The 20,253-nt window shown below is 36.0% G+C and overlaps 1 protein-coding gene across 1 annotated transcript in view; it reads right to left on the bottom strand.

Annotated features, from left to right (window-relative positions):
* LOC125280006 (serine/threonine-protein kinase mTOR) overlaps positions 1-20,253 on the bottom strand; it is a 178,071-nt gene that overhangs the window by 83,271 nt on the left and 74,547 nt on the right. Inside the window, exons 8-9 of the mRNA XM_048210303.1 lie at positions 13,040-13,171; positions 8,803-8,918 (exon numbers count right to left, since the gene is read on the bottom strand). Coding sequence (XP_048066260.1) covers positions 8,803-8,918; positions 13,040-13,171 — 248 coding nt within the window. The remainder of the gene's footprint in view (positions 1-8,802; positions 8,919-13,039; positions 13,172-20,253) is intronic.

The following is a 20,253-nucleotide window of genomic DNA, read 5'->3' as shown; positions in this document are numbered from 1 at the left end:
TAGAAGCTTCTAGCTTCTTAAAGCGTCATCTTGACGTCAGCATTTGTCAGTAAAAGAGAAGAAGAGGAGGAAGAGCAGGAAGAGAAGAGAAGGGGGTTTGATCTTGTGATCAGTGAATATAAGGGGTGAAGATGTCACACCCTCTTGAGGTGTCTGAGCCAATAAGGAGTTTCCCTTTCAGAGGGAAGTTTTACGAGTCTTTGTTCTGTAGCAAGATATTAGCATAAAACACTGGATTGGATGAATGAGAGAATAACCTTCTAGATTCTTATAATACTAACATGTCACATAGTTAGTAACATGTAACATGAATTACCAAATAGGAAATGAAAGTTGGAGTCCGTAGATACCAAACATGCTGCCAATGTGATCTCAGTTAACTATACATTTGCAACTATGGAACATTAATACCAAAATAGTTCAAAAGAGAGAATTAATACATAGAATAAAGCCTATAAAAGGAAAGTCATGAGATGGGAAAATTGGATACATGTTTATACATTTCCCAAGTGGTTATATAGAGAATACATAGGATTAAGAGAGTTTATTTGTCCTTCTCAGGAAGAATGAGTCACTAGTCTCTACAGCATTCTTCCGGATCATAAAAGTACCATATATCTGTAACAGGACACCTAGGTTGGCTGTAATACTCGGAGTTAGTATTAATGATCCTGTGTCGGACCAGCGTACACCTGAGAAGGACAGTGAGAGTGCATAGATGCTAAAGACCTGTGTGCTCATGTGTGATTGAGGTAGTGATAGGAGCTTCTTGACGGGACGCCGCCACCTTACTTCAGGAGGGGAATTAACTCGAAGTATTGGAAATGTATTAGAAGTATTCGAGAAGGGAATTACCTCAAGATACTGTAGCATTATATTGTATTATATTCGGGACGGAAAATACTTCGAAGGTACTGTTGTACTGTATTGGTACTGTAGTATTGTATTGTATTATATTGACAACTGGAGGTTTGAATTGTCAGTAGTGAAGTCAGATTTGTACTAGGAATTTCCATGACGCAGGAAAGGTTTTTTTTCTCCAGTGCAAAGAAACACCAAACACCTTGGAATGCAAGGTAAGTGATGCTCAATTATATCTTTGCACAGGATTTATTTCCAGGTAAAACTGTACTCAAAATGTTTCCTCGTTTATTCAAAATGTGTCTCGTTTATATTGTTAACTATACTCTGAATAAACTACAAAAAAAAAAAAAAAAAAAAAAAACTACTTTGTACTTTGATTCTTTAGTTTTTTTCTCACATAGCCTACCTGACTGAAAGGGCTCATTATGTGGGTCATTGTGTGGGTCTTTGGTCATTGGCATTATTCATGAAGATTCACACCCCTACGCATACTGTCTTTCTTGACAAAAAGTGTCTTACAAAATTTAAATCAATATATTGTTTTATATGAACAAATAGGCAGTTTGAAAGCTTCATTTTGAAGCAAAAACTCTAGCCGGCAACCTCCAATATAAGTCTTGTGAACACATATTTAGTATTTGTTTTGTGGCCGTATTTCAGTATATTAAGTTTGTTTTTTCAATAACCATGCATAAAAGTTATTCTCTCAAAAACACAAACATGTACATACATGTTGCTCACATATTATGGTAGCCAAGTTCGTGCTGAATACAGTGTAATGACACTTTTGCCATTAACACTCTGGAGTCGGCGGTATTTTTTCTTACCAGTGTGAAAGAGACTAAAAATACTCTATCAATTTTGGACATATCAATTAAGAGTTATATACCATTCTAATTTGTGAAATGTTTTCTTTTATTTGTGTACACAGAGTAAAAACAAAATATTGTGCTTTTTGCAAAATAAAGAAAACTAACATGATGCGCGAGCTGCAGTCTTTCTCTGAATGAAGTCCAAACTGATACTCCCTCAGAAAATGAACTGTAACATAGTGAATACTAATGACACAAAAAATGAGACATATGTCTAAAGAAACATTGAAATGTCAGGTTTTAAATCATGTAAGTCAAATAGAAAACAGATATTCTCTGTTTATGTAATCTGTATGAAGAGAGAGACATGTCAGATGTTAGCGCTCAGCTCATTATCCACTAATGCGGCCACTCCCACGAAGTGGGCATGCTATTCAGAGGCGTTCTGAGAATTCTGAGGCGATCAATGCAGCAGAGTGAACGCCCGCGTCAGATCAGAAAAACGCATCAAGTTTAGTCAGTTTCATGTACTTTTCATTATTTGAGATGCGGTGAGGAATGATTCTAAAAGGATTTACCTCAGAGGAAGAGCTGGTTTCACTTTCATTTCGAGGATCGACTATCGAGCCGATGATTGTGAAAGGAAAGTTGTTTTTTATTCTTAAACTCTTTATTCACAATAAAGTGTCTGTGAATATTAAACTGCAAAAAAACTGTTTAAATATGAATTCTGCAAGTTTTGTTTGTCTCAGTGTGAATTAATGGGGCAGATCGACATGCAGTTTTGTTTACTACACACAACTTATATTAGTAAATTGCCATGGCTATTCCCAAAATATATTGCTATACTGAGATGAGTGAAATCGACTGAAATGCGTAATAAATACTGAAATAAAATGTGTTAGCAATGTATTAAACTGCACATTAACATTTAGGATCTATATATAATATATAAAATATGAATGTATTATTCACATATTTGAGAATCATAGTGACCAGATATTGGCCACACTGGACATTCTGAATGAATATAATGGTGAGATCACTGACTGGAAGCAGGAAAGGTTTTTTGTTTTGTTTTTTCTTCTTTTCTTTCTCCAGTGCAGAAACACCAAACACCTTGGAATGCCAGGTAAGTGATGTTCACTTATATCTTTGAATAGGATTTATTTCCAGATAAAACTATGTCAAAATGTGCCCTCATTTATTCAGAATGTGTCTCATTTATATTGTTAACTATACTCTGAATAAACTAACAAAAAAAACTACTGTGTACTTTGATTTTTTCTCTCTCTCACATAGCCTACCTGACTGAAAAGGGTCATTATGCAGGTCATTATGCGGGTCTTTGTCTTCTCAGCATTGAATCAGCATCAGAATCAGTGTGAATCAGCATTATTCATGAAGATTCATGCCTCCCGCATACTGCCTTTCTTGACAAAAAGTGTCTTACAAAATTTAAATCAATATATTGTTTTATATGAACGAGTAGGCAGGATAATATTTACATCATGTTGAAGCAAAAATTCTAGTCGACAACCTCCAATACCCAGAAGTCTTGTAAACACATATTTTGTATTTGTTTTGTGGCCGTATTTCAGTGACTTAAGTTTTTTGTTTTTTCAATAACCACGAATTAAGGTTATTCTCTCAAAAATACAAATATGTACATACATGTTGCTCACATATTATGGTAGCCTAGTCCATGCTGAATACAGTGTAATGACACTTTTGCCATTAATGTTTATAAGCAACTGAAAAAAAGCACAAATGTCAGGGCATGTCAAAACTTCTCCAGGCCCTAAATCAGCCTCAGACTCCAGAGGGTTAATAGAAAGTAAGTTGCTTAATCTTGTCCAGACTGGTCAGAGTTACTTCTTGGGTGCTTCGAGCTGTCAAGAAGTGGCTGAAGATAAGAACAAAGACCTCTGGTTCATCAAAGTGGGAGGTGAAGCCTTTGGAGGGAAGATTTACACTAAGTGAACAGGAGGATGCTCTTGAATGTGATCTTTCCTGATACTACCCTCAGTAGTTAGACACTGACTAGAATGTACATTCTGCACTGTTAGTTTGTGGAGGTAGAATTCAAATATTCAAATGAGTACAAAACTGCAGTTCCAATCTTCCCATATAATGCATATGTGTCTACACTGCTGTCTCAAAAAGCTCATCAAGTAAACCATGAAGGAGTGGCTTGAATTTATTGAGAATAAGAAAAGCTTGGGTGGTATAAGGCTGCAGACTAGCTAAGAAATCCATAGACTGCTGTGTGACCTGCAGAAAGGCAAGGGCGAAGCAATGCCAACAGATTATGGCAAACCTTCCACCAGAGTGGTCTGAACCAGCTGCACCATTTGAGTTCACAACCCTGGATTTATTTGGACCTTTTGTGGTAAAAGATGAGGTAAAGAAGAGGGTGGGACTCAAAGTTTGGGGAATTGTCTTCTGTTGTATGGCATCAAGAGCTATCCATACTGATATTGTCAGTGACCAATCAACTAAAGGATTTCTGCTGGCATACCAAAAATGTAGAGCTTTAAGGGGAATATCCAAGGAAATTGTGGTCAGACTCAGGATCAAATTTCATATGGGCCAAGTCTGTTCTAGAAGATCTTCACAATTTCCTAGAAAGACAAGACAAGTTAAAGTTAGAAACTCAAGCAGCAGCAAGTACAGCACAGAGTGGTCTTTCTAAATTCATCCTGCAGATTCCCCTCACAGAAGTGGAGCAGCAGAAGCAGCTGACTGTCTGGTTAAGCGAGCCCTCCAGAATCTGGGGTGTAATGGAGTTATGACATGGGGGGAAATTCAAACCTTTCTTTACAGTGCAGCTAATTTAAAAGATGAATGAAAGACCTATCGATGCCAGGACACAAAGTCGGGAAGACTGCGTGAAATATTTAAGTCCAAACTCTCATCTTCTGGGACATAGTGGAAAAGGAGGAGATCAAGGAAGTTTTGAGTTTGAAGGGTCAACAAGTTCTGGAGAAGATGTCAGCTGGCAGGTCCTAACCCGTTTGTAAGAAACAAGTGGCATACTAAGGAACGGAATGTTGCTGTGGGAGATGTGGTATGGTTGGCTGACCAGAATGCTCTAAGAGGTCAGTTCAAGTTGGCCAGAGTCAGTGTAAATGCAGACAAGAAACAGTAAGAGATGTAATGAACAGTAAGAGATGTAATGGTCAAAGTATTCCCCAGTTATCCTGTCTTGATTGTTAAAACAAACTAAGCAGAAACAGCCAAGGATGTCAAACCAACAAAAAAGCTTTGTGACAAATCCCAGCTATGATTTTTCATAGGGATGTTTGGTTGTTTTGATTCCCACTGACGAAGAGTAAAGAGATTGAATGTCAGCCAAGAATTGTGTGACCTTCTTGAGTCAGTTGACCAGGAGGTTGTTGCTGAAAGATTTTTAATAAATTGCTACAATGATGAAGAATCAGATGTTTTGAGTTATTCCATGCGCCCCCTGAAGATTGAAACATTTTTCTAGTTTGGGCAGACTGAGGCTGAAAATCCCTATAGACGGGTTTCTTGTATACAAACAATACTGGATGTGTGCACATTCAGGAGGCAAAACTGCTATTATGCTGAGTTCTGCATGCACCTCATGGGAGGTAACAGTCATTTATGCTGAGAAAAGTGGTGGATGCAAATCTCTGCAGGTAGCCTACAACATCTGTTCTGCTGAATTATTTATCACCATTAATAATCCCCACAAAGAATATTATATCATTTTTAAACAGTACTTGGAGGTGCATGCAATTCTTGGCATGTAACGTTATGCAGAACTCGGCATAACTAACACCTGTAGAAGATTGTAACGTTAATCAACCATTGTGATTAACATAGATTTTGCATTGTTTGAAAATTCTTGTTGACTCAATAATAAACTGCCAATTCAGAGTTGGAACTGTTTGTTTGTGTTCTATTTGCATAATAATATAACATTATGTAAAATGTTAGCTAACAACAGTTGACTAGTAGGCTAAGTTATAACGTTAGTTATCAGGGCTCTGAATGAAATTGTCCAACTAAGTTTGCTAATCATAGAAACCTGTCATACCCTATGAATTTATGAACTTACCTGGTTTTGTTGGTTGTTGAGCCTTTCGACCCTAAATGTTTACAACAAGGCTATGTCATTTGAAAGAAATTTGATACTGTAAACATACTTGTCACGTGCTATGGTGGATAAACACTCACGATGAGGAGGAATGCAGAAAGTAAGACTTTAATAATAATCCAGGATACACCGTCAAACACAAACATAAAATACAGACGAGAACCGACAAAGACTGAGGGAGAACACAGGGAATATATACAGGGCAAACAAAGGGGCAAACAAAACTAATTAACAAGACACACCTGGGACTAATGAACTCAAATCAGGGTAACTAAGGGAACTAACAAGTGGCGGGAAACTGAACAAAAGAGAACATGTGACACAGAAAACAAACACAGAACCCTGACAATACTGTACAAGACATGAGATGTGTGACAGCTAGCTAGGTGTGTGACAGTGAGGAAATGGCTAGCATCAATTACTTTGGAAGCCAGGTAGTGTGGATTATATAATCGACTCCGCTGATTATATTAAGAAATTAACTCTTAGTAATGGTGGAGAGACATTACCAGATCCCTACGCTATTTCAGACCACGAATGGATCACAGATATGTCCAAGTGGCCAGCAATCATATGGCCCAATATATACACATAATAATAATAATAATAATAATAATAATAATATACTAACAATCTCCTTCTGTTTTTAGCAAAGGCATGTGATCCTCTCAGAATATTGAACATTTTAAATTAATATTTTTGGCGGTTACTGCAGTTTACAGCATGATATATATATACTATATAACTTGACATTAAGTAATAAATTAAGAACAACAACAAAAACAAATCCAATTCTAAAACTGTGGGCTGAAATCAACCACAAATGTACTTATTTTTCACACAATAGTTAGAAGAATCAATAATTGAATATTATACCCAATATTTTTTGTGTCATTAGCTAAGCAGACATGCTAACGAATAAAGATGAGAAAATCGCAGACAATAAAAATTTACAATTTATTAAATAAAGAAAAGTATTGCCAAAAGAATGTTCAATGAAATAAAAAAATGGACAATTATTAACGCTCTGGTCGTTGGCGCCTTTACTTGCTTTTTTTTTTTTCTTATCAGTGCAAAAGAGACTCAAAATACTCCAGCAATTTTGGACATACAAATAAGAGTTATATATTATTAAAAACTGTGGAATGTCTTTTTATTTGTGTACACTCACAGTAAAAACAAAATGTTGTGCTTTTTGCAAAATAAAGAAAACTAACATGATACACGAATCACACAAACATGAGACATGCGTCCAAAAAAACCTTTGAAATTCTGAGGCGATCAGTGAGTGAGAGAGAGTGAATGCCCGCATCAGCTCGGAAAAATGCATCAAGATTAGTCAGATTCATGTACATCGTTTTGAGATGCAGTGAGGGTTAATTCTGGAAGAACTTACCTCAGAGGAAGAACACTTTCAATTTAATTTTAATCGTGGATCAACTTGATCAAGCCGATGATTGTGAATGGTGAGTTTTTTTTATTCTTAAGTTATTTATTCTAATCACGATATAGTGTCTGTGAATATTATAATACAGACATGTAGGCTCTATAATATAACAAATATAATACATAAAATGTCATAGAGGTACTATGAATGTTTAGATGATTTCTTTTTTCCTGTTTTGAACAGATTAGGGCTGGGCGATATATTGCATGCAATTGTCACGCGCATTTCGTCAGTAAAGCCGGTTCCCTGATTACCACTAAATCGCCATTACCTGCTTTCAAATGGAGTGGCATTTAATAGACAGAACCGTAGTTCACTGACAAGCTACGCAATATCGCGTTCATTATCGAAGGCGATTCATCTGAGATAATGAACGCGATATTGCGTAGCTTGTCAGTGATCTACGGTTCTGTCTATTAAATGCCACTCCATTTTCTCATTTATAACTATATTTTAAATAAACTACAAACAAAAAATGATTTATTTCTTTTGTCATTGCATTCTTTCTTAGTTCACTCAGTGACATTCCTCTCAATCATTACTTATGATCCACTAGAATTGTGTGATGTTTGTTTTTACAGAGACATTGTCCTCTGACTGTATATTCTTTTTTTATTCTTCTATTGCTGTGCTCGGGATTTTTCTGAGCTGCAACATTTGTCCAGTGGGGGTGTCATCTGTGTCTGCAGCTCGGAAAGCTCTGCTAAGTTGTCGTGTCTCGACACAAAAACAATTTGCTGGTTTTGCTAATGCTTTGTTGACTGCTATCTGTAACTCGACCAGCCATTGTAATTATATTTTTATGATGACATGTAATTATTATTTATCGGTAGGGATGCACCGATATCACTTGAGTCCGATAGCAATACTTTCATCTTTGGTACTCTTTGGTATTTTTTAATGTGTTATATTTTTATAATATAACATTATAAATATAAAAATTATATTTATAATGTTGTAATCAACACTTTCAAGGTCCAGAAAGGTACTAAAGACATTGTTAAAACCATTGACGTGACTGCAGTGGTTCAACCTTAATTTTACGAAGCGTTGAGAATACTTTTTGTGCGCAAAAACAAAACGAAAATAACAACTTTATTCAACAATATCTTCTTTGGCCAATACTGAGCTGGCATTCAGATGTAAACATGGAAGCCTTCACTGTGCTTACTGTGTCACCTGCTTAAGAATAATGACAGGGAAGAGAAGAGATCGTTATTTTCCTTTTGTTTTGGCACACAAAAAGTATTTTCATCATTTCATAATATTAAGGTTGAACAACTGTAGTCATATCAACTGTTTTAACGATGTCTTTAGTACCTTTCCGGACCTTGAAAGTGTTTTAATGCTGTCTATGGACAAGTCATATACCGCTCGATTTCATCAAAAATATCTTAATCTGTGTTCCGAAGATGAACGAAGGTCTTACAGGTGTGGAACGACATGAGGGTGAGTAATTAATGACAGAATTTTCATTTTTGGATGAACTAACCCTTTAAACACGGTTTGTATGTTTAACAAAGATTTAACATATGGTTGTGAGCTGTACTTACCGTGCCATTAGTTTGTGCAGCTCCAGTTTGTGCTGCTGGTCATCGGCTGCAATGGCGTGTTGTGCTTGCTGTTGCATCCCCTGCACAAAGTGCTGCATATGCTGGAATGCATCAATCTGAGAGAGACGCAGATAGAACAAATGCCTGAATATATCATGCAAGTAAATCCCATGGCCCATGCTCAAACCAGCAATTTGCATTAGCCACTATGCCTCAACAGCTGATTTTCTAGAGACTTCAATAAGCCGGTCATTGCATTATGTAGATATTTTCCTTGAGTAATACACATAAAATCTGAGCAGCTCATTCAACAACAAACAACTAGTCAAATGTGTTTTGTGATTTCTATTAATGTGACCATTAGCAATTCACAATTCAATATGTTTTAGTAATTTTGTTTATTGGTTTCTGATATCTTTACAGGAATATTTCAATGAGGCTAATGGCTCCATGTGTGTACGCCAGGAATTTTTTGGTCTGTAATTTTTGGTGCCTGGCACTTACGTAAACACTCACAGACATAACATAAGCTGTATTATGGGACACTGATCTTACACAATTATATTGTCTTTAAAAGCTAAGATTCTTCCTCTTATATTTAACTTGCCTATTCCAATTGTGTTATATTTTCTCTTACAGAAACATTTTCCTGTGACAGTCCTCATAATGAACTGTAAAATACAACTTTTCAAAATAAACAATTAAACTTAAATATACTGGAATTATCCAATTAGTTAATTAGATTAGAGTCTATTTTTTAAAAAAAAACATCCGATGACTGATCATGAATCTACATGAATCTACTATTCTATCATTAATTATTGAGTCTTGTGGTGCAACATAAAAACCCTTTCTAACTGGGCAATCTCTTTGGCATCCTTGAAAATGTTGCTAATCAGAACCCCAACAAGAAGCATTTTCAAGCTTAAGTTAAGAAGACAGAGAGCTTGATCTCCTGCTATTACTTAAATTTGTAATGTTTATGTGAGCTATTTAAGTTTATTCACATTTATATGGAAGTCTAACTGGTGGTCATAGCGTGTCAAAATAGTGTAATAGCTAGTAATGTCCTAACAGCACAGTCAGGTGGTGTGGACTCCACCTATTTATTCTAAACTGTATTATTCTTAAATTAAAATGAGTTAGTTAGGTCTTATTCTAATTAGCTGAGAGCCTTTTCCAGCAATGCGATATTCTAGTTCTATTTTTGTTTTTTTAAGGAGAGAATGTAGTTATTTAGATCTCAAATATGCGATTTATATATAATCAGCACCTATTTGAATGCTCATGTACCTGCCGAGAACAGCTTTATCTTTAGCTTTATTTGGTATTGAGGAGTTTCACATAAAAGAGGGTTTTTAAAGACCCTCCGTTGTTGTTTCTTATCTATTTACTTGTGGCCAAGTGCGTCGACCTGTTGTATAAAAGCAATATCACATTATTGTAGTGCAATATGGCTCTATATCAGCATGGCTGTGATTGCCACCCCCACTGGCGTAATCACAGGAGTGTTGATATAGAGCCACATTGCACAACTATGTGATATTGCTCATATATATCTCAGTGGTGATATATTTCTCAGTGGTTGAAAAAGTACACAAATTCCATACTTGGGTAAAGGTACAGAATCCACACCAATATAAAACACTCTCTCAGTAAAAGTACAAATTATCTGACTTTGAAAATATTTATGTATTAAAAAGTAAATACCACAAATTTGTATCTATCCACATCTGATAACAACAGCATTATAAATAACCGCTGCATATAGGGAATCAGAAATGGCCTGTCTGGAAAAATCCAGCCTATCCATCTGATGCATTCCCAAGTGAATGTTTTTTTTAATAAAAAAAAATAATAATAATAATAAATACTATTTACTACTATTAACAACAGCAACAAAATAAAGGTAAAATGTTTATTACTTAAATTATATAGGGCTATGTGTAATTCTGACAGAATGAAAGATATTGGTCTTTTATCAGGGTCTTAATTGAATGTCCTTATTAAATTTCTATTTTAATTTTTAAGTTCATTAAAACTGAAGATATTTAAGATATTTGGTTTTTACAAAACAACAACAACAACAACATTTCTACAGTTTATCTAGTGTTATAAACTGCCTTTTAAGGTAACAATATCATAGGAGTGTCAAATTGAAATGGGTCAAATAACTTGTGTTGTGTTTATCACTGGTTAAGTGGCACGAGCAAGTTTATCAGTGCTGCATGGGAGTGCACTTTTGTGGTTTAGTTTATTCATGCAGCCAACACGGCTGCATGAATAACGTGACTTCGAAAACATGACACAACCGTACGGACAAAGAGAAAAGCTGGGGAGAAATCACTATGCTTTTGAACATACCAGGTGAGTGTAAAAAGCTGCTAGTAAATGTAAACATTACCTGTTTAGATCTGGCAGCAACGATCTGCTACGTATATATATTTATATCCACTTCCCCATGAGATCACGTGAGGTGCTCCTCTGGGCATGATAATCTTAATAATATCCTGTAGTGTGTGCTGCACTACAATTTTCAAATCTTGTAGTGTGTGCATGAGATTTGCAAGAAAAAAAAAAAAAAAGATTTGGGAGAAAAAAAAAGATTCTCCTTATGTGCGTGCTGCAACCAGATTTCATAATTGGTTAGGAATTAAAAACTCCTGTAGTCTGAGCCCGGCTTGAGTTCGGAGTAATGCATTACAAGTAACTTGAGTTATGTAATAAGATTACAGTAACCAGTAAAGAAATGAATTACTTCTAAATTGACAACAAAAATTCTAAATTTACAGCATTATCTGTCTATAAAGCCTACAAAAAAAAGTATTCATATTTCTAGTATTGCATTAGTATTGCATCCTTCTCATAGGCATTTAATAATTTTTGACTTTTCAGTCTGAGTTAAATCTCTTTTTTTGGCTCATTTTATCTGTAAAAGAAAGTGTACCTAATAATTATGCACACCTCATTTCCAGCCTTCATGAACAATTATTTATCACTTATAAATGAGCTGCTGTGAGAAAAGGCTATAAATGATCCGCCACCTGCAGCATCCTCACATGCGATATAGCCTACTAGCTGGGACTCGCTCTTTATGTAAACAGACGTGACGCAATGATGCAAAGACAAATGGCGGGATGCTTAAATTTCCCGGAAACCTACCAGTACCACTCGAATTAGAAAACATTACAAGCTTACCGTTGTGAATTGGGCTAAGGTAAGGAGATAGTTTTGAACACTGGCTGGTTATGTACTTGCTCAAAAATTGATTTTGGATAATTTTAACAAGTTTTTGTGAGTCTGTCTTCCTCTCTTGAAAGAGTGCTTCCATTGATCTTATTTAAAAGGCTAGGTTCGGAACATGGAATTTTGGCAAGGCAGGAATTTCCCAAAACTTATTACAGTCCTGTTCAATAAAGCTGTTTTCTTTTGATAAACTAAATGGAATCCGTAAATTTCACACGATTTTGTCTTAACCTCTAACACATATTGCCTTGTGCAATAGGAAAAACGTATTTGAAACTTTTCACAACACAAAAATGATTAACAATCCCTGCATTCCAAAAACTGTGAATTATGTTATTTTATGAATACTGCATTAGTGTTTGTTTTTATGACATCCCAGTCTTTACAATATAGGTCTGTACATGCTCTATTTGTAACTTTGGGGCCCTAGTTGTCTCCCTGTGCCGTAATCACCAAGGGGTTCTGGAGGTCAGTACACACTATGCTACAAGGGGTTTGCGTGCCCTGGTTGATGGCTCTACTGAAGTCTCAGTTCACAAGGCTTTGATTGCCCTTGACAGTATGAAGCTTGGGAACAGTATGAGCCCTAATTCAGATGAAATTGTTTGCAAAAATGTAAATTGTAGATATTTATATTATATAGAGTTTTCACCAGTGAAAATGCCAATTAACGTTGTCATTATGTCATTTTCCTGTGACACCAGAATGATTAGTCAATAGCATTTATTGCTCAGGTGTTTAGCTCAAAACAATCTGGCTGTAGTGCCCATGAGCCAAGATTGCAGCAGACAAGTCATGTACTTCCAGGACTGAATTTGCCAGATAAGCAACTGCTTTTAAGATGAATGGGAATGCTAATGCATAGCTTCCTCCAGATATTGCAGACCCTTTTTGTTTTTTCACATTCAAGCAGACAGAAGCTGTACTTGACTGTACATGACTGGAAAAACTTCCCGGGGCATTGATTCAAGTGCACTTTGTGAGTGTTTACCTTGCGAGTGCTCTTCCACATGTACTTCATATAAGCATAGGTGACATGAGGGTGGGCAGTGGGCAGGGGATGGTCGAGCTGTTTGGAGGGATCCACACCAAGTAGGAGAACAAGGGTCTTATGGGCTAGTGCCTGAGGAACATACAAAGATTTTACATTAAATCTCAGCAACAAACAGTTTATCAGGTTTTTAGAAACGTGTTACTGCCTTTTACCAAACTATGTTAGTTAATCAGGCTTAGTCTCAGGCTAATCGTATATTTATAATGTTTCTAAAACAGGTTTTTGTGGGAACTGTAGGAGGTTTGAGAGTTGATGAAAAGTAATGAATTAAATCATGAAAAATTTAAAATTCAAATAAATATATAGGGCTACCCAATTATATAGTAAATATATTTAAAATAAAACAACAAAAATAAACATTTACTAAATAATAGATTTTATTTGTTTACCTGCATGTCATGTTTTAAAAATGTTTTATGTCAGAGGGGTTCGGATGGAAAAAAAAAAAAAAAAACTAAAAAAAAAAAAACTTTGGGAACCCCAGCACTAAATAAAAAGGCAAAGTGTCTGTTTATGTCTCCAAACCGGTGTAGCGATAAACATCCACAAAAAATGCCATTAAATTACATTCAATGGTGGCTGTTAACTTGATGTCCAACAATGTTTTTTGATCTGCCTGCATTGACACCACTGTATACAATCTGAACTGAGCTGGACGATGACATCACTGTTTTCTCCAGAGCTGCTGTATAGATAAATTAACTAAATTAATTATTTTTGACAATGAAATGAATCAATACTGATCAATACTACTTACTTAAGTTGGACAATGACACTATTTTCTTCTAGAGCTGCTTTACAGCCAAAATTATGTGCCCTCTATCACTGTAAAGCTGCTTTGACATAATCTGCATTGTAAAAAGCACTATATAAATAAAGGTGACTTGACTTTACTTGACTTAATTCTTTATTTTGATCTGCTAACACTTTATTTTGTTGGTCCCGCAACTGACATTCTACTGACTATAAGAAACTTTGCAACTACATGTCAACTTATTCTACTATCCTTAACACCGTCAAACGTCACGATATGAGCATACAGTCAGACAACGAATACAGTCAGTCACAGGCGATCCACACTCCAATCCAGAAGGGGGCACACGTGGTAAGGCTAACCACCATAAACCACAACAGGAAAAAGCACAGAAAAAAAAAAGAACAGGCGATTTACGTGTAATCTCTCAACCAGTGTTTCTACTGCAGAAAGACATCAATAAAACATCTTGAGAATAATATCTCATGTAGCATTACATTAACCTCAGGCAAGTCATTTTGTGTCCACAGCATGTTAGTTCATTAGAGAAATGAACAATACAGGGGAGCACTGTTTTTCACTAAATATATGCATTATATTTATAAAGTTGATATTGTGCCATAATTAAACAAACAAATTCAACATTTTGCAAACAAACATGTTCTGCTATGCAAAGGAAAACTCGACTAGCAAACAAACAGAAAGTGATTTGCAAATACAAAGGTCAGTTTGAGTGAAAACGCAGATGACTAACAAATATATGTATTGTGTTTTACAAATATAAATAAATGAGCCTACATCACATTTCTCAAATAATTACAACCCATCCTAATATTTTATTATATCTTTTCATGTGATAACACTGAAGAAATGTCACTTTGCTACAATGTAAAGTAGTGAGTGTACAGCTTGTATAACAGTGTAAATTTGCTGTCCCCTCAAATTAACTCAACACACAGCCATTAATGTCTAAACCACTGGCCATAAAAGTGAGTACACACCTAAGTGAAAATGTCCAAATTGGGCCCAAAGTGTCAATATTTTGTGTGGCCACCATTATTTTCCAGCACTGCCTTAACCCTCTTGGGCATGGAGTTCACCAGAGCTTCACAGGTTGCCAATGAAGTCCTCTTCCACTCCTCCATAATGACATCACGGAGCTGGTGGATGTTAGAGACCTTGCGCTCCTCTACCTTCCGTTTGAGGATGCCCCACAGATGCTCAATAGGATTTAGGTCTGGAGACATGCTTGGCCAGTCCATCATCTTTACCCTCAGCTTCTTTAGCAAGGTAGTGGTCATCTTGGAGGTGTGTTTGGAGTTGGTATCATGTTGGAATACTGTCCTGAGATCATGCTCTGCTTCAGTATGTCACAGTACATGTTGGCATTCATGGTTCCCTCAATGAACTGTAGCTCCCCAGTGCCGGCAGCACTCATGCAGCTCCAGACCATGACACTCCCACCACCATGCTTGACTGTAGGCAAGACACACTTGTCTTTGTACTCCTCACCTGGTTGCTGCCACACGCGCTTGACACCATCTGAACCAAATAAGTTTATCTTGGTCTCATCAGACCACAGGACATGGTTCCTTAGTCTGCTTGACTTCAGCAAACTGTTTGCGGGCTTTCTTGTGCATCATCTTTAGAAGAGGCTTCCTTCTGGGATGACAGCCATGCAGACCAATTTGATGATTATTCAAAATTTAAATATTCCATATTTTAAAGCATCAATCTGATGCATTTTGAGATGCTTTTTTTGCCAACCTGGGGAGAGCTGGAGAAACTTAAACTTAAGCCATGAGTCAAAAATTATTATGGCCTCCTTACTAAGTATTATGCAAGCCATTTCATGCCAGCCTGTCACTGGGTCTAACATTTACAATATATTTGGGGGAAGAACCTAGCGCTATGATTGGTCGAACTCTTCTTCTTTTGCTGTTGCTTGATTTGAGGACTGCGCGTGCACAGAGGCGTCACCAGGTTTTTGCGTAGTTTAGAGTGACAAATCGTACCAGTGTACTTTGAAGTCAAAATGTGTATTTCTTTCATTTCTTTCGTATCCGCTATGCAAATTGTTTTTTTTTTTCTTTCTTTTTTTCGCTATGCAAATTGTGTACAGGTTGGCAGGTCTGCTTATTGATAGAACGGTGGACCACTTTACCTTCTGCCTTGTCAGTCCCTTCACCTCAAAATCTACTTCCTCAAAAACAGTAACGTTAGCTAATAATTTTCCACCGGAGCTTTAGCTAGCTGGCTAACGTTGCGTTCTCTCCTGCTGTGTTCAATGACTCCATTCATCAAGCTGTAGCTAACGTTAGCTAAGTCTATGTCAACAGAGCTCCTGGGTAACTTAACTTCGATATACCAGAAAATATTAAAATTATTGAAACCATCCAGGGCTCAACGCTAAGGATTTTTTTCTGCAGGCCCAGTTGGGCCAGTGGTTCAAATTTTCACTTGCCCCGCCAAAATTTTCCGGGCCCCACAACAAAAAATTAATAAAAGTAAAAGACAAGAAAATGGGCCTATAAAGTAAGCATAGTTATTGTTTTCATTGTTTTTGATACATTTAACCTCAATAAATAAGGTTATGACACCAAAAGCTACTAGATTAAATATTTTAAATATGGTTAGACAAACAGTAAGTAGTAACAAATAATCAAATTACGAGTAATAGCGCAAATAAATACAACAGAACAAACATATAAATTAAATAAATGGTGCTTTTCAAGTTTTTCATGTAGGTTTAAACAGAAGATTTTCAGGTACAGAAATTGTATAGCTATGTAATATATAATGTATAACTATAGAATAGATAACTTTATTAAAGTTAATCAAGAGCAGTTACAGATGCATAAAAATGTTTTAATGTTCAAAATATAAAACGTTAAATACAGTTATTTGAAATTATTTTAAAAAAAATGAAGACACTTTAAATGTGAAATTAAACCCGCCAGTAGGTGGCAGCGAATCACTGTTAATGAGTGAATCAGATTCAACCGATTCATTCAAGCGGCTGATTCATTCAGAAAGTGTTGCTCAAAGACGTAAAACAATTCTGTGGACTTTGGAACTATTTTCGTTGGCGAAATACAGTGAAACAGACGATTTGGTGTCTAAAATGTAAGTCACTTGATATTAAGTTCTTGTTCATTAAACTGTATGCTGAATAAAATCTATCACATTTGTAATCATGCTAATATTTGGAGAAAAACGGCACTCTTTGTGTAATATTGGTTAAAATGACGTTAGATGTTAAATTATATAAATATGAAATATATACAGGGGCATTTTTGCCCCTTATCTTGAATTTTGGGGGCATTTTAAAGGCATTTTAATAGACTAAATCACGCAGTGAAAGCGTACACTTTAATATGCGCACACACTACTCTTACCTACTGGACTATGTCAAGTAGTGCATGCGTGCACTTAATGGGTGTGTTTTTGTTTGGTTTTTGTAAAGTGAGGGACATACTCGATCATTTCAGATCGTTAAATCAACAATTACGATATTATGGACGATATAAACGCACACCCTACAGCACTGGCCCGATAGGGCAAGTGACCGGTGCGTCTACTGTCCCGAGCGTCGTTCATACTGGCCCAGGGCCATCGGGCAGTCCTTATTATCGAGCCCTGCCATCACTCACCAAATTCAGTCAGGTAAATCGCCGAGGCCAGGCGTGCTTTCAGCTTCTGATGGTGGTCTGCACTGGTGAAGCAAGCCCCTTCGCGTAATATTTCAATGCATTCACGCTCCATTCTGTTCGCAGTTCACTGAATCGCAGTTCACCGAATCTCGCGCTCCCTTCTGGCACGCGCACCTGTTCGCAGTTCACTGAATATGAATATACCCCACCCCCCCTCCAAAAAAATTCTCATTGAATCTACACGATTCACGTAGGTCACCTATTTTGGTTTCAAAACGGCGAATTTCGCCGAAAGGTGAGAGATTTTCATGCCTGACTGTTATACAAGCTGTACACTCACTACTTTACATTGTAGCAAAGTGTCATTCATTCAGTGCTGTCACATGAAAAGATAAAATAAAATATTTACAAAAATGTGAGGGGTGTACTCACTTCTGTGATATACTGTATATATATATATGCATATAGGCTAACCTGAAAAAAAGTTTACAAGAAGTTTTCAGCTGACGAAAATGAGTGGTGAACAGGTGAGTATGGTGATTTCTGAAGGATCACGTGACACTGAAGTCTGGAGAAATGATGCTGAAAATTCAGCTTTAATCAGAGGAATAAATTACATTTTGAAATATACAAGAGAATCCAGTTACTTTAAATTGCAATAATATTACTGTTTTTACTTTATTTTTGATCAAATAAATACAGCCTTGGTGAGATTAAGAGACTACTTTCAAAACATTAAAAAAAATCCTTAATGTTTACAAACTTTTGACTGGTATTGTACATACAATGAAGATAATCAATGTAAGATTTGCCTGAATGTTTTGTAATGTTTAAATGAAAATGAAAAGAGGCAGATTGGTGTTTTACAACATGTTTTGTATAACATGTTGCTGGCGGTTATACATACAAAGATAACCGGAATAGCCAGAGCAAGCCGAGTGATGTTATGAAGATTGCTGCTGTTACATTTTGCAGATAATGTAGAATTACCAAACTTTGCGTACTTGGTATTGAGAAACGCCCAACTCACCTGTTCACCACTCATTTTCGTCAGCTGTAAACTTGTAAAATTATTTTCAATACGTGACTATTTTGTTTTATATATATAACTACATATGTCTTAAAATGTGTTTTGATGCATGTTTCTATCTTTTATTTCCTCTATTCCCTTGTATTTGTATGTTCTTGTAAAATGCTTTGAGATGCAACTTTTAAAGGCACTATGAAAGTTTTATTGTTATTATTGTTTTTTATTATTATTATTATTATTATAAACGCATGTTTCGGGGCTTCTCTCGGGAGACTAGTTTGTATTTATTTGTGAAATATGATGTAGGCTCATTTATTTATATTTGTAAAACAATACATATATTTGTTACTCTGTGTTTTCACTCAAACTGACCTTTGTATTTGCACATCACTTTCTGTTTGTTTGCGAGTCGAGTTTTCCTTTGCAAAGCAAATCGTGTTTGCAAAATGCTGGATTTGTTTGTTTAATTATGACACAATATTAACTCTGTATATATTAGCTTATATATTCATTATATTTACTTTACCTGTTAGTAATATCTTAATTATTTAATATATTTTTAAATAAATTTGTCATGAAAACAAGTTATGACAGTAACTGTGTTAACGATCATATTTCAAAAATGAGTTGGAGTAGAAAAAATAATTGAAAAATAATTTTATAATTAGATTTAGAAGTTAATGCAAAACCTGCCTTATGTGCAATTTACATTTTTTTTTTATTTGTGTATTGATTATTATATCTAAAAATAAATTTTTGAATTTAATAGTTTGGGCTCTGTTGTTAATTGTAACCTTTAATAATATAGCTGCAAGCAGCAATTACGGGGCCAAACACAAAAGCAGCACAACAAGCCAGCCAACACGGCCGTGAGCATCAGACCAGCTGCAACAGTGAGCAATTAAAAGACCTATTAAGATCATTTTAGGCAAAAGAGCTGAAAAATTATCAAAAAAGAGGATTTACTGGTTAATCACTTTCAACCAATAGGTGGCGCTGTGACCAAATTAATGTGGTATGGTCAGAGTGAGGTGACAATGACACTTGCAAAGTTTTGTGTCAATATGTCAAAGCATTGCAGAGATACAACTTCAAGAGTCGTTTTTGCATCCTGCCTCAAATTCTTTGCTCCGGTATACGAAACGGTTTGACGTGTCGACTTAAAATCCATAACTTTTTGTCGGCATGGTCTGAAGATGATACGGTTCGATTTTGGTGAAAATCGGAGCAACGGTCTAGGAGGAGTTCGAAAAAGTAGGTTTTTAAAGAAAAACAATATGGCGGACAGGAAGTTCGGCCGACTATGGCAAATTTGATATCTTTGTTCTCAGCATGACCCAAGGAATCTACTGAGACCAGTTTCATTACAATCGGTTAATATAGTCAAAAGTTATTAGCATTTTCGTAAATTTTGTTATAACTTTTAACCACAAGGTGGCGCTGCGACAAAATTTTTGGAGTATTGTAAAGGCATGGTGCCAAAGACCCATACCGAGTTTCGTAATGATACGCTAATGCGTCTGTAAAATACAGCATTTTAGCACAAAATTCAAAATGGCCGACGGTCAAAATGTCCAATATGGAAAAATGGGATACCATTTGACTCGGCATGATGCCCCGAATCTAACGAGAAATTTATGAGTTTTGGACAAACCCATCAGAAGTTATAAGCAAAAACAGCGATTTTTCATATTTCCAGACCAGTAGGTGGCGC

This window comes from Megalobrama amblycephala, linkage group LG12 (genome assembly GCF_018812025.1).
Source record: "Megalobrama amblycephala isolate DHTTF-2021 linkage group LG12, ASM1881202v1, whole genome shotgun sequence".
NCBI lineage: Eukaryota > Metazoa > Chordata > Actinopteri > Cypriniformes > Xenocyprididae > Megalobrama > Megalobrama amblycephala.
This window is presented reverse-complemented; position numbering and strand designations above follow the sequence as displayed.